Raw genomic sequence first — 13393 nt, 5'->3', positions numbered from 1 at the left:
GGGCCCCGCGCCCGCCCCGCTCGCGGCGCGGCCGCGCCCGCCCCGCTCTCCCAGCACCGCGGCCCGCACTCCGGCCCCGCCCCCGCGGCGCCCACTTCCCCCGGCGGCCGCACGCACGCCCCGGCCCCTCACCGGTAAAGCCGCTTGGTGTGGAGGACCTTCGCCTCTGGCTCGCTGCTCTCCCCGGGGGGGGGGCCTTGGCTCATGGTGCCCGGGTCCGGGGCGGCTCCCGGTCACAGGCCCCCGCCGCCCGCCGCTGCCGCCACCACTGCCGTGTCCGGCCGGAGCCGCAGCCGCCGCCGCCGCCGGCCCTGCTCGGCCGCCATCGCTGTGAGGAGGCTGCCCGCGACAGCTCCTCCTCCGCCCGCCAAGTCTCGCGATAGCAGCTGCCCAGCTGCGGGCCGGCGGCCTGAATGCTGCCAAATCTCGCGAAGCTCGCTTTCCCTCCCGGGAAGTTGCCAGAACTAACTCTGGGCAGCACGGCCTCCTTCCGGCTTCTCCAAGTCCTTGCGGAAAACTTTATTGACAAAGCCGCCGGAGAATGGACAGTGGACACCGTGAGGCGCTGAAGCTGGGCTGGGTCGCGGCACTTGGGCCCACAGCTGAGAGCGAGGCTTTGCTTTGTGCCGCAGTGGCCGTTTGGTGCATCCCTCCGACCCTTCACCCCGCCCCCCTTATTTGAGCCGCGCCTCTTTCCCATTACTGCTGATTCCTCTTCTCATTGTATCCCCCACTTGAACAAACAAAAGTGTATGTGAAAGTTTCCTTCGGAAAGGTGGAACGCAAGAGTAGGCCTTCCGAGACCTGAGCCTTGAACGGGCGCCTCGGCCCGAGCTCGGCTCCGCGTTGCGAAGACTAACACCTGCAGCCCCGCAAACATTCGTAGAACACTTGCTGTCTTCCAGCCACAAGCCTGGACTCTGGAGATGCAGGGATGAGCAATCCAGACACTGTCCCGCCCTCACAAAGCTCAGATGTCTTCTGGGGTAAGGTCCCACAGGAACGAGCAGCCACTCTCTCACGTTTCTGCCTTGGAAAGTTCACCTTGGATTCTGATTGCTTTCTTAACCTTACACCTAGGCTAAAAAGCAAGGTGTTTGGGGGTCTGTGTAAGTTGTAATAGGAACATAAACTCCCTTCCACCTCCACCTCCTGGTCCCAGCCACCAACGTTTTTTCTGTTCCTGAAATCACCTAAGCTGGCCTTTCTCTTGCTGCCCCCTCCTTGGGACACTCCTTATTTCCCGTGAGGTCACAGCCCAAATGTCATCTTGGCAAACAGGTTTCTCTCCTCGAATTGACTTATTGATCAGGCTCTTTATTAACTGTTACCCTGATAAAACAAACCCCTCGAGAGCAGAGACCTTGCCTGTCACCTTGTCTTCTATGTCTGTCTGTATCTAGAGTGGTGCCTGGCTAAAAACAGGTGCTCAACAACTGAATGGCTAAATGTAGAAATTCCACTTCTTTTCTGGGTATCCCAACCTACTCCAAGCACCCTTTCATGTACAGACCCACTCTTTTTTTTTTTTTAAAGATTTTATTTATTTATTCATGAGAGACAGAGAGAGAGAGAGAAGCAGAGGGAGAAGCAGGCTCCCCACTGAGCAGGGAGCCCGATGCGGGACTCGATCCCAGGACCCTGGGATCATGACCTGAGCCGAAGGCAGACACTTAACCATCTGAGCCACCCAGGCGCCCCAGACCCACTCTTTACCCTCTGCTTTCCCTAGCTTCAAGCTCCTACACATCCCATGTGCCTGGACCACATGCTTACCTTTATGCTCAGCTGCACCCCCACCTTCAGAAAGGGTGATGACGTCCTCCACCAATGCTTTTTCTGTTGGCAGATTCAGCAGGGCGGGGCCTGCCCCTTTAATCTGGGCCCCACCTGCTCTGGTCAGACAGGTTTGGAGACACAGGCAAAGGGAGAGAGACGGAGAGGAATACTTGCAGAGCCAGCAGGGAGCCGGGCAGCTCCTTCCCAGACGTTGGAGACCCTCCGCCTCTCCAGATGGAAAGTAAGAGGGTGTCATGGGTCCACATGGCAAGGGGCAGAAGGCCCTTGCAGAGGTGGAGGGAAGGGACTCAGCCCCATCCAGCAGCAGTGAGATGGAGGAAACAGGGAGGGGAGAAAGGCAGGAGAGGAGGCATGGGGAACAGCCATGACTAGACCTAGAAGTCAGAAGGGACAACCCAGGCCCCCTGGAGATGGAGGACAGAGGACAGGTGCTGGTGACGAGCGTGGAGACTGCCCAGGTGCCCACCTTGGAGACAAACGAGCAGGGTGCGCTACCAATGCCAGATCCTTGGGACAGACTCGTTGGCAGATCGTTGGTGTCAGTTACCAGGAGAGCTCCAGGCAGGGAGCTACAAGGAGAAGGGGCGGTTTGAAAATGAAGAGGCAGCTTCTCTGCACGCAAGGAGGCCCCTGGTGGGAAGGGAACTCCTGGCAAAGCTCTAGACAGCCCCTCTTCCTCCCGTTTCTGCATTAGGGTGGCTATGACCCCAGGGGTTTTGGTGGAGGGGGTAGAATGCGTGGGCGAGAGCTGGCCAAGGCCACAGCTGCCAGCGCCCGTGCCCCCTGACTCACCCTCTCCTGCTGGATGACATTTGATGTTGAAAGGGTGTCTCCATTTCACCTGCTCACTTCCTTCCCACCTCCTTCTGTTTCAACACCTTCCTGGCTACCTTGTTCTCCTAAGGTCCCAGAAGGGACTAAAGCCCATGAGACCAGCTGCCCCAGACAGTTCCAATCCCATCAACCTGTCCCGAGGGCCAGAAGCCAGGAACTTCTGACAGAGCTTTCTTCTGCTCCCTCCAGGGTGATAGGACCTCATGGGAGACCCCAGAACTGAGGCCCCAGGATGACAGAACCTGAGGCCCTGGCCCTGCTGGAAGTGAAAGGGTCTGAGGCCCTGGAGAAGAGCCCACCCCAGGCGTTGGTCCCCGATGGCCGGCAGCCAGAAGGGGAAGGTGAGGCTGAGTCCCATGGAGCTGAGTCCGCCAAGGTGGGGTCTTCAGCTGGGTCTACCATGGCCGGAGAGGGGGCTGAGGATGGTCTCGACAGCACAGTGAGTGAGGCTGCCACCTTGCCCTGGGGGACTGGCCCCCAGCCCAGTGCCCCATTCCCAGACCCGCCCGGGTGGCGGGACATTGAGCCCGAGCCCCTCCAGTCAGAGCCACCCACCAAGCTAGAGGAGTTGTCCGAAGATGATGCCAACCTGCTGCCCGAGAAGGCGGCCCGGGCCTTCGTGCCCATCGACCTCCAGTGCATTGAGCGGCGGCCCCAGGAGGACCCGGTTGTACGCTGTGAGGCAGGCGAGGGAGAGCGCCGCCGGGCCTGCCTGCCGGCCCGGGCCACCCAGCCCGAGCCCTGTGAGCGCAAGTGGGCCGAGGCCGTGGTGAGGCCGCCTGGCCACTCCTGCGGGGGCTGTGGGAGCTGCGGAGGCCGTGAGGGGCTGAAGGCCGTGGCCTCAGTGGGAGCTGCCCTCATTCTCTTCCCCTGCCTGCTATATGGGGCCTACGCCTTCCTGCCTTTCGACGCCCCGCGGCTGCCTACCATGAGCTCCCGCCTCATCTACACGCTGCGCTGCGGGGTCTTTGCCACCTTCCCCATCATACTGGGTGAGCCGGGCTGGGAGAAAGGAGCGGGGCTGGGGGCGGGAGCTCCCCTCCCCTGGGCCCCATGCGCCCGGCCCTCGCCGGGTGGGAGCCCCGCCGCGAGCCCTCCCTGGCTTCCCGCCTGCTCCTCCCGGGCTGACCCTGCATGCTCTCCAACCCCGCCAGGGCTGCTGGTGTACGGACTGAGCCTCTTGTGCTTCTCGGCCCTGCGGCCCTTTGGGGAGCCGCGGCGGGAGGTGGAGATCCACCGGCGCTACGTGGCCCAGTCGGTCCAGCTCTTCATCCTGTACTTCTTCAACCTGGCCGTGCTCTCCACCTACCTGCCCCAAGAGACCCTCAAACTGCTCCCTCTGCTCACTGGTCTCTTTGCCGTCTCCCGGTGAGTTGGCTGGGGGGTGGGGCTCAGGGGAGGGGACGGTACTGGAGGGACCCCCGGCATCTTGTCTGGGGAGACGGGGACAGGGAGCCTTCTGGATTCTGCATTAGCCCGGATTGCACCCTGGATCCGTGAGTCCACTTTCTTCCTTGCACCTTACCTCCCCTGGTAGCAGGTGATCAGCTCTATGTCTTCCCAAAGGAAGTTGATTTCAGGGAGCCGTAGACCAACCCAAAACTGGAACGGCTGCCGGGGGTCACCTAGATCATCATCCCACCCATTGCTGGCACTCCCCTGTGAGACTCTGGTCAGGTGGCCTTTGGCCTCTAGTTGGACACCTCCTGTGACCAATGCTCAGTTCTGTGTAAGACAGGGTGTTTCATTTTTCAAAGGTCCCAGTTACTAGAGAGACTTTCTTCGTGTTGTGCTGTAAACTGCTGTCCTGACTTTAACTCTGGAATTGCCCAGGACAGTTCAGATATTTGACAACAGCCCTGGATGTCCCCACTCCAACACCCTGCTCCTCCACGGTTTACTTTGCCAAATGGTCCTCGTCTCTCAGTGTCCTGTGACCTTCCCTCCGGGCAGGAGAGCCTCCTGATTGTCCGTGGTCACTGGCATTGGCCTCCTGCTCATACAAATGGAGCCACATTGGCTCTCACGCAGCCTCCTTCCTCTGCTTTCATTTGGAAGTCACCTGAAACCCGTTGGGGTATTTCCACGTGAACTGCTGTTAACCTAGAAAGCACTTTTGAATTTCTGAAGGCGCGTGCAGATCTTTCTGTTTTTTTCCCTAACGTATTTCCTTTTATTACTTTTGATGCAGGATTCCGGGTCCCTTTCACTGCTAGAACATTCTTGCTTTTTTTTTTTTATTTTAAATACTTTATTTGTTTGACGGAGAGAGACACAGCGAGAGCGGGAACACAAGCAGGGGGAGTGGGAGAGGGAGAAGCAGGCTTCCCGCGGAGCAGGGAGCCCGATGCGGGGCTGGATCCCAGGACCCCGGGATCATGACCTGAGCCGAAGGCAGATGCTCAGTGACTGAGCCACCCAGGCGCCCCAAACATTCTTGCTCTTGAGCTAGAATCTCTGTGCTGTCACTTCTGACTAGTCTAGTGGCCGTCTGTCCCACCAGCCTCCTGGCTGTGGTGTGGCCTGTCTTCTCCCAGATGTTCCCCCGGATGAACGCGTTCCTGTTCCTACTTGTGTAACTCCCCCTCCCATGTCCGTCTGGGGGAGCGCCGGCCTCAGACGGAAGTTGGCTTAGGCAGACCTCGTGCTTGTCTGCCCTTCTCACCCAGTTCACAGCCAGGAAAGCCAACAGACCAGGGGAGAGGAGCTGCTGAGGCCGGCCAGCAGCAGGGCCTGGAATGCACCCCCTCGGGTGTCCCCAGGGCCCTTCCTTCCCTACCGCGGGCAAGGTGCTCAAGCGCTTGTGCCCGGCTTCATCCTCTGCAGAGCGTGGGGGTTAAATGAGTGACTTCATGCAGAGAGCTTGCAGGAGTCTGGTGCCTGGGAAGGGCTCAGCAGCTGGAACCTAGTGTCCCACTGTGCCTGCCGGTGCAGTGCCGAGGCTCTCCCCTCATCCCATGGGTGAGAGCGGAGGCACGGCCGTTTTGTACTAAGCGGTCCTTCACCCATTAAGATGAAGCTGCTGCCCTCCTGGCATTGGGGGTGTGTATTTGGAGTGGATATTCCAAGAGGGGAAAGACTCATCCCTTTGGGCTCCAGGCCCTCTTGAAGCTGGCTTCCTTACTCTCTTTTGTCCCTCTGCCCCTCTAAAGTGACAGGAGAGAGGGTGACAATCGTACTTGGGTTCAAATCACGGTTTTACTGTTTCCCTGATGTGCGACCTTGGACCAGTTTTACTTAACCCCTTTGGAGTCTTAGTTTCTTCGTCTGCAAAAGGAGAAACCAATACAGTGGGATGTAATCTGGTTGTGAAAGATGAGGAAGCTGGTTATGTACTGCTATAACCCTAATCTCCAAGATACAGTTAATAGGCGAAAACTGTGTGTGGACCAGTCTGTATGGTGTGCTACCAAACTTCAAAACAGGGGAAAAGGAAAACATGCGTCCATTGCTTGCTCGTCTATACATAGAGCGCTTGACGCACGAACTGCCATGATACTGGACATCCGAGTCAGGGGTGGAGGGGAGGTGGGGGGCTGAGGGGCGAGGATCGAGACAGGGAGACCTTCTACTATATACTCACTGGGGCCTTTGTACTTTGAACCACGTGATGTATACTGCCTACGCAAAAGTTTTTTTTTAAAGTATTTATTTATTTGAGAGAGAGAGAATGAGAGACAGAGCACGAGAGGGAAGAGGGTCAGAGGGAGAAGCAGACTCCCCGCCGAGCAGGGAGCCCGATGCGGGACTCGATCCCGGCACTCCAGGATCATGACCTGAGCCGAAGGCAGTTGCCCAACTGAGCCACCCAGGCGCCCCTGCCTATGCAAAAGTTTTAAACTTTTGGAAAGTCAGCAGGGAGGGAGGGGAATAATATACTCGCCTCATGGAGATGCTGGGATGTCTACATTAGTGGCCCTGACGTAGTGCGGTGTCCAGCCCGGTAAGTGCATAAGCTCGGGCTGTGTTTAGACGTGTCTGTCGTACCCATTGCCCCCCCATCAGACCGTATGCCAGCTAGCTGACGCACTTCCCTCTCCTGGCCCCAGGCTGATATACTGGCTGACCTTCGCCGTGGGCCGCTCCTTCCGAGGCTTTGGCTACGGCCTCACGTTCCTGCCGCTGCTCTCCATGCTGGTGTGGAACCTCTACTACATGTTCGTGGTGGAGCCCGAGCGCATGCTCACTGCTGCCGAGAGCCGCCTGGACTACCCCGACCACGCTCACTCTGCCTTGGACCACAGGCCTCGGCCCTGGGGCTGAGTACCCACCCCAGCCCTGGTGCCTCGGGGGATGGAGCCCCAGTACTGCCCAACTGTCCCCTGCTTTCCCCCGAGTCCGAGTGGGCCTTTCACCTCGGGGGCCTGGGGCTGTCAGGGGAGAGGGTGTCTTGCAGGGAAAGAGGTGGACGGCCGTGTCCCTTATACGTGCTGAGGACGGGGAGCCAGGACAGGGAGCAGGGGTGAGATTCCTTCCTGAGCAGCCCCCGGCGGGTGCTGCCTCCGGGACCCACTGCGGCTGGCCTCTGCCCCACCCTCCAGCCTCCTGTGAGCCACAGCCAGACTGACCATTTCTGTCCCCGGTCTGAGCAGAGGGCCGCAGGGAGACTGGAAATACTGCCCGTGCCAAAGATAAAGGCTGGGCATCCGATCGCGCAGGACTTGCACGTTTGGTGGAAACCTTCCTGGGGGCCTGGGTTCAGGACCCACCACCGCTGGCCCTCACAGGACCTTCAGCTTCAGTCCAGACGATTAAAGCTGTCATAGCCCAGAGCTAATACCTTCTCCCTTCCAACCCAGTCAGGCCCGGTAACCTCCCACCTCCAAACTGCTCAGAACATGCCTGTCCCAGGGGAGGAGGTGCGGAGGGGAGGGGAAGCCTGCCTCCGGAGAGGGGTAGGGGTGTGTGTGTGCATGCCCACACACGTGGTGTCTGCGGGTGGCTGCAGGGCACGGTGGCTGATGTGAACCCCGTGTGAACGTGTGTGTGACAATAAATGACCACCACGGTCTTCCCTGGCTCTTCCTTCATGTTGGACCCCCACTCTCAGGCGTCCCTTCCTTGTCTGACGCAGACTGGTCCAGAACCCCCTGCCCCACAGGAGAGGGGCAGGCGGGAGAGGAGAGGGGGCCGCACACGGAGATGTGCCTCCAACGCCCACGTCTCAGCCTCTGGTTCCTGGAACCAGCGCCACACCCGCCCCCAACACCCACACACTGAGAGACAAGCCCTGGGGAGAAAATGAGTCCATTTCATGCCTTCCAGGGCAGACAACAAATCAGAAGGCCTCTCATTTAGGCCTGTGAGTCCCATTCCGGGAAATAGGGCTGGTGGGGCAGGGAGGCATCACCAAGGGACTTCTCCACCTCTAGCATTCACCCTGTTGCTGGTTCCTCCCCAGAGTATGAAGGAAGCCCCATCTGGGGGGCCTCCAGGAAGCTGAGGGTGGTCTCTGAGGTTCTGCAGGGAAGCCAGATGGAAGAAGGGAGCAGCTGACCCTTCATCCAGCAGACCAGCGAGGCAGGCCCGGAAATTCATGTCCCACCCTCCAGTGAGCGGGCCTCAGTTTATAGGCTGGTATTCCGAGCACTGCTTGTGGCCCAGCAGCAGAACCACGCCTCCTGCCAGCAGCATGAGCCCTGGGGCACCCAGGGCCACTGCCATGATGCCCAGGATGAGTGGGGACAAGCTGTCCACTGGAGGGGTGCCCACACCCAGGAGCATCGACCTAGGGCAAGCAGAGTGAGAAAGACAGGTAAGCAGGTTAGGCAGGAAGACCAGGACGCTGGGCTGCCCTACGTCCACTCCCAAAGCCCTGGCCCCGCCCTGGCCCTCACCAGCTGAGGTAGTGTTCGTCCCAGTAGCCAGGGCCTGTGGGAGCCCCAAATGTCAGATTGAAGGCACAGAAGTTGGTCTGGGACCCAAAGAAGGCTCGAACAATGGGTGACTGGGGGAGAGGGTATTCCAAGGTGAGGCAAACTGGGGAAGCTTGGCAGGGCAAGGCTGAGTCCCGGCCCCTCTGCCTCTGGGAGAAAGCCACTGGCCGCCACTGCACGAAGCCCGATGGGAGGGAGCCCCACACCAGCTGGTCCAACTGGGGAGAAAGACAGACACAACAGGATGAGGAGGACTGACCTGTGCCGACCCTTCTGTTCCTCACCCTTCCCTGCCTCCCACTGTCACTAGCTGTCCTGGGGCCTGGGCCTGCCTCCAGGACCGAAGCCTGCTTGCACAAAGGCTGAGTCTCTCCTCCATAGAAGGCGGAGTTGGATCGGGAGCACTGGGTCCTCTCCCAGGCCTGCCCCTCTGCAAGCCTGCACTCAGCTCCAGCCCCAGGCCCCCAGGCCCCCTGGCCCCCAGGCCCGCCTTCCTTCTCTCTTCTGCACTGAAGGCAGAGGCCTGGCCACATTCATAAGCACAGTGACCAGCACTTAAAGGAGCTGAACTACGTTGCTAGTTAGTAAATGGTCATACGAGTCTCTGAGGTCCCACAGGGCTCCTCCTACGTTCCCCCATCCCCCTGCCTCTCCGCTGGAAGCCTGACCTGGAAGACAGCAGGTGCATATTCATCATCAATGGAGTGCTGCTCTTGCACTGAGGGGCATTCAGGGCCCTGGCCCAAGGTGACTACCTCCAGCCCAAACAGGGAGCGGTTTCCCCGGGGACAGGCCCCAACCAGGGCCACCTCTAGCTGGCAGGTGTCCGCTGAATGCAGGAGACGCGGGGCTTGGGCCGGTCGGCCGGAGCTGGGGAAAGCCTGCACCTGGAGTGGGGGAGGCGGGGGAGGCATGGGAAGCGGGCGCCTGTGTTGGAAGGCCACCCCCACCCTCAAAAGCCACCTTCTGACTTCCTCTGATTCCCCACACCTTACCCTAAAGGCCAGGCTGCCGTTGGCAAAAGCCCCGGTGGGGTCGTGAATGGGGTGGCCTCGAAATGTGGCGCTCAGAGTGGCAGGATCCAAGGAGTCCGTGATGTTGTTCCAAGAGAACTCGGCCAGGGAGTACGGGGGATACGATTTTCCTGGAGGCTTGGCTGACGCCTCGGATGTGTTAGCGCTGTCAAATTCCAGCAGCTGGGGGGCGGGGTGAGGTGGGACGGGGCTTGCTGAGTCCCGCTCTCCCCGGAACCACCCCCACCCCCTCGCGGGCCCCCATCCCCAGGCTCCCATTCTCGAGTCTTCAGTCCCTCCCTGCGATCCGGATGACCCCTCCTGCCTCTCTGCCTGCTTCTCCCCCGGCCTCCTCACCCTAGTAAAGACAAGGGCGGAAGAGAACTGGACGCTGTCCCTGGGGAGCACGGTGAGGCCCCCGGCTGGCTCCGGGGAGAGCAGGCAGCTCCAGTTGACAGCCAGGGTGCTGTGGGGGGTGTTGGTGGCCACCAGCAGCACTGCTGGAGGCCCCATACTGCTCCACACGTAGTGCAGGGTGGAGTTGGTGCCCACTGCCCGGATGTGAAGCAGGTTCTGGGGGCCGCCAGGCCAGTCAGGGATGACCTCCAGAGACACCTGGAACACGGGGTCGGGAAAGGGACACAGGGCGAAGCCGCTTGGGAAGGATGCAGAGAGGCAAGAAGCGCGGTGTGGGAACTCAGGAATCTGGAAGGCGCAGAGGTGGGCAGGGCCACAACCACCCTGACCCTGGCGGCAGATGAGGGCGCGGGGCTGGGGGAGGGGTCAGAAAAAGCCCCACCTGCGTCACCCCGGGCCAGCAGGGTCCGGCAGGTGTCCCCCGAAGACAGGGAGCCTCCGCGCTCCACGATCCTGTGCCATGGGCCCCTGTGGCCGCCCCCGCCCCCCGCCCCCCGCCCCGCTGCTCTGGTGCCCTCCCAGGGCAGCATTTCCCGAAGCACCCACAGTTCTAGCCCCTCACCTGGCGGGTCTCCTCCCCCAGCAGGCCAAGCGGGGCTGCAGACATGAGAAGACCCAGGAGGAGCGTGGGGCTGGGGGCACAGTGCCCCCGGGCCCAGCGGGGCCCCTCGCGGCAGCACATGGGGCCCCAACTTGAGAGGGCGGAAGAGACTCCAGAGTCATGTGACTCGCACCCTCAGCTGATCTCGGCGCAGGGCGGGGCCTCACGCCAGTTCTTAAAGAGACCGCCTCCTTGAACCCAGATCCAGGCTGAAGAGAATACACAGAAAGGTTAGGAGCTCTTCATTCCCAGTGCGGCTTCAAGCAAGACACCGCGGACTAGACAGGTGTGCAGCCGCACCCCGGACCTCTCCTACCCGACGGGCCCCGCTGGGGCCGCTATGTCAGGAGTCAAGATCCCAGCAGATCCCAATACGCTGTGTTGTAGGGATGACAGAGAGGAATTTGACAGAATTCGGGGTGGGAGACAGCATACCCCAGATGGTTGCCAATTATTATTGGGCCCCCAGGTATGCAGGTTCCTGTCCTAGAAGAGCTCACAGTTTTATTGCGGAGAAAAGGTACTTCAGGAGGTGAGAGTTCATGTCGGGATGAATAAATTTGTCAGAAAGAGTTCATGTCTGGATGAATAAATCCCCTTTTTGTTGCTTTTGGGTGTTTTTGCTTAAAAATATTTAAGGGGCGCCTGGGTGGCTCAGTCATTAACCGTCTGCCTTCGGCTCAGGTCATGATCCCGGGGTCGTGGGATCGGGCCCCGCATCGGGCTCCCTGCTCCACGGGAAGCCTGCTTCTCCCTCTCCCACTCCCCCTGCTTGTGTTCCCTCTCTCGCTGTGTCAAATAAATAAATCTTTAAAAAAAATTTTTTTTGACTAATAATAATGCGTATGACACAAACTTCACAAGGTCCGGAAGGGTATCATCTTTATTCCCCAGCAACCCGGGTCCTTCCCGAGACCACCACTATTGCGTAAGTTTGTCCTTCCAAAGATGTTCTATGCAGGGGTGCCCGGCTGGCTCAGGCAGGGGAGCGTGCGACTCTTGGTCGCGGGGTTGTGAGTTCAAGCCCCACACTGGGTGTAGAGCTTAATAAAGCAAAAGAAAACCAAAGCTCTTCTGTGCATGACGCCCACGCACACACAACACACACATACCGCCACGCAACGGCATCCGAACACCGTTCTGCAGCTTGCTTTTACACGTGCGCGCCGAGGACCGTCTCTGCACCCGGAGCTCATTCTCCACTGAAGTATTTCACCACAGGAGGATGTCCCATGGATACATCTACCCAGAACCTTGGTAGTTTACAACAATTTGCTAGGGTGGACGTTGAAATGCATATCCCTGTACGTACAGCATGTCATACACATTTGAATCCAAATATAGAAGATAAACAGCCACATCAAACTGACCTGTGAGGTTTACCGACAGGCCACGTGCCAGAGGGCCTGCTTCTCCACATCCTCGCTAAGCATTTACCACGCTTGCTTGTCCCTGCGAATAAGGTGAGCCAGCTCCTTGTGTTTTGTCATTTATCGTTGACTCCTTGAGCTATTTACACTCTTGGCCTATTTTTCTGTAGCCTCTCTTCCTGCTAATTTCTAGAAGTTCTTTAAAGAATTAACTTTTGTATGGGGACAACTATCCCCACATCCCCCAATGCCCTACTGCTTGTCTTTTTCACGATGCCAGTGTTTTATGTATGCATCATTTTCCCCCACTCTGATGTTTTCTAAAATGTCATGTTTTCTTCTGATTTCACTTTCTTATATTGAGACCTTTCAGCTGCCTCGAATTAATTTTGCAGTGAATGAAGTAGGGACCCGACTTCATTTTTCCCCCAAATGGCTACTCTGGGATGAATTCAAGTTTTCTCAAAAAACTCATTTTTGGGGCGCCTAGGTGGCTCAGTCAGTTAAGCGTCTGCCTTCGGCTCAGGTCATGGTCCCGGGGTCCTGGGATCGAGCCCCACGTCGGGCTCCCTGCTCAGTGGGAAGCCTGCTTCTCCCTCTCCCACTCCCCCTGCTTGTGTTCCCTCTCTCGCTGTCTCTGTCAAATAAATAAAATATTTAAAACAAAACAAAGCAAAAACTCATTTCTGAGACAAGTACTTGTATCGTCGGAGCTATCAACTCCAGACCGACGGGAAAGTAAGAACAAGAGTCTTGCCTGAGTAGTCGGGAATTCAAGCCTCCCCGCCACCCACAAAGATGCTGCTTCACAGGAGGAAAATGGGCTCTGGCGAACCTAGGAGTCTAACAGCAGGGAGGGCCATGCCCAAAGTCAAGGAGGTGGCAAACTGTGTTCACGGGCCCATGGACCACAGTGACCAAGGCAGCCAGCGCAGAACGGGGCAGAGTACGGACCGGTGGAGCTCACCAGGACTCCCGCTCACAGGGGTGCTCAGAGAAGGGGCTCCGACGACAGCAGGCAGGCCACCACACGCTCCCCCAGCAATCAGCCCTGTGCCCGATGGGGACAACTGCAGCCAGAGTGGACGTCGGGGGAAATCAAACGGGAACAAAGACCCACAGGGTCTTCATGAGCACCACTTCGTCAAGATCTAGTCACTTACCTCTTGTCTAGGGTCCTAGAACTCTGAAAGATTGATTATAAATAGAGGCACGGACCTCAGCACAGGACAGGCAGGCTGACTCCCGAGCCCCTCAGGCCGGAGGAAGAGCAAGGACCTCGGAGGGGACTGAGGCGACGCCGTACTCCAGGCGCAGACAGACCAGAGGCCTCCAGAGCCCCCTCGCGCCTCCTGCAGTGAGCGCGGCCTGCTGGGAGCCAGACCGCCCACAGGAAGCCCGTCTGCCATTCGCCAGCTTTGTGGCCCTTGACATGACCTTATCTGTGCCAGACAGATGCCCCAACATAAAATGGGGGATGTT

The 13393-nt window shown here is 58.8% G+C and overlaps 3 protein-coding genes across 6 annotated transcripts in view; 1 reads left to right on the top strand and 2 right to left on the bottom strand.

The window, feature by feature from the left end:
- SMG5 (SMG5 nonsense mediated mRNA decay factor) overlaps nt 1-345 on the bottom strand; it is a 25248-nt gene extending 24903 nt beyond the window's left edge. The window contains exon 1 of the mRNA XM_025858714.2: nt 133-345. Coding sequence (XP_025714499.1) covers nt 133-206 — 74 coding nt within the window. The 5' untranslated portion in view covers nt 207-345. The remainder of the gene's footprint in view (nt 1-132) is intronic.
- A 20-nt stretch (nt 346-365) lies between these two features.
- On the top strand, nt 366-7648 carry TMEM79 (transmembrane protein 79). Of its 3 annotated transcripts, none has more exons than XM_025858717.2 (5): nt 366-986; nt 1908-2020; nt 2824-3626; nt 3789-4002; nt 6684-7648. In XM_025858717.2, exons 3-5 carry the CDS (start codon nt 2867-2869, stop codon nt 6895-6897), a joined length of 1188 nt encoding a protein of 395 aa, XP_025714502.1. In that variant the 5' UTR covers nt 366-986; nt 1908-2020; nt 2824-2866; the 3' UTR covers nt 6898-7648. The 3 variants fall into 3 exon arrangements, with proteins under 3 accessions (XP_025714502.1, XP_025714503.1, XP_025714504.1); XM_025858718.2 differs by having other exon boundaries at nt 1904-2020; XM_025858719.2 differs by lacking the exon at nt 1908-2020.
- A 221-nt stretch (nt 7649-7869) lies between these two features.
- Nucleotides 7870-10669, bottom strand: GLMP (glycosylated lysosomal membrane protein). Of its 2 annotated transcripts, XM_025858716.2 has the most exons (6): nt 10503-10666; nt 9881-10138; nt 9506-9706; nt 9179-9397; nt 8472-8728; nt 7870-8362 (listed from the first exon to the last, which is right to left on the bottom strand). In XM_025858716.2, the coding sequence occupies exons 1-6, from the start codon at nt 10620-10622 to the stop codon at nt 8197-8199; spliced, it is 1221 nt and encodes a 406-aa protein (XP_025714501.1). In that variant the 5' UTR covers nt 10623-10666; the 3' UTR covers nt 7870-8196. The 2 variants fall into 2 exon arrangements, with proteins under 2 accessions (XP_025714501.1, XP_073744662.1); XM_073888561.1 differs by lacking the exon at nt 8472-8728 and having other exon boundaries at nt 10503-10669.
- Between the last annotated feature and the right edge of the window lie 2724 nt (nt 10670-13393).

Source organism: Callorhinus ursinus, unplaced genomic scaffold (assembly GCF_003265705.2).
Source record: "Callorhinus ursinus isolate GAN/ISIS: 27379988/994484 unplaced genomic scaffold, GSC_fseal_2.0 scaffold92, whole genome shotgun sequence".
Lineage (NCBI taxonomy): Eukaryota > Metazoa > Chordata > Mammalia > Carnivora > Otariidae > Callorhinus > Callorhinus ursinus.
This window is presented reverse-complemented; position numbering and strand designations above follow the sequence as displayed.

Bases quoted from the DNA above. Each gene is read 5' to 3' on its own strand.
- TMEM79 (XM_025858719.2), top strand. From the start codon at position 2,867: ATGACAGAACCTGAGGCCCTGGCCCTGCTGGAAGTGAAAGGGTCTGAG. The intron at 3,627-3,788 runs GTGAGCCGGGCT...CAACCCCGCCAG, and splicing joins CACCTTCCCCATCATACTGG to GGCTGCTGGTGTACGGACTG. The intron at 4,003-6,683 runs GTGAGTTGGCTG...TCCTGGCCCCAG, and splicing joins GGTCTCTTTGCCGTCTCCCG to GCTGATATACTGGCTGACCT.
- GLMP (XM_025858716.2), bottom strand. From the start codon at position 10,622: ATGTGCTGCCGCGAGGGGCCCCGCTGGGCCCGGGGGCACTGTGCCCCC. The intron at 9,707-9,880 runs GTGAGGAGGCCG...CCCGCCCCCCAG, and splicing joins CCGCCCTTGTCTTTACTAGG to CTGCTGGAATTTGACAGCGC. The intron at 9,398-9,505 runs GTAAGGTGTGGG...CCCCCACTCCAG, and splicing joins ACGGCAGCCTGGCCTTTAGG to GTGCAGGCTTTCCCCAGCTC.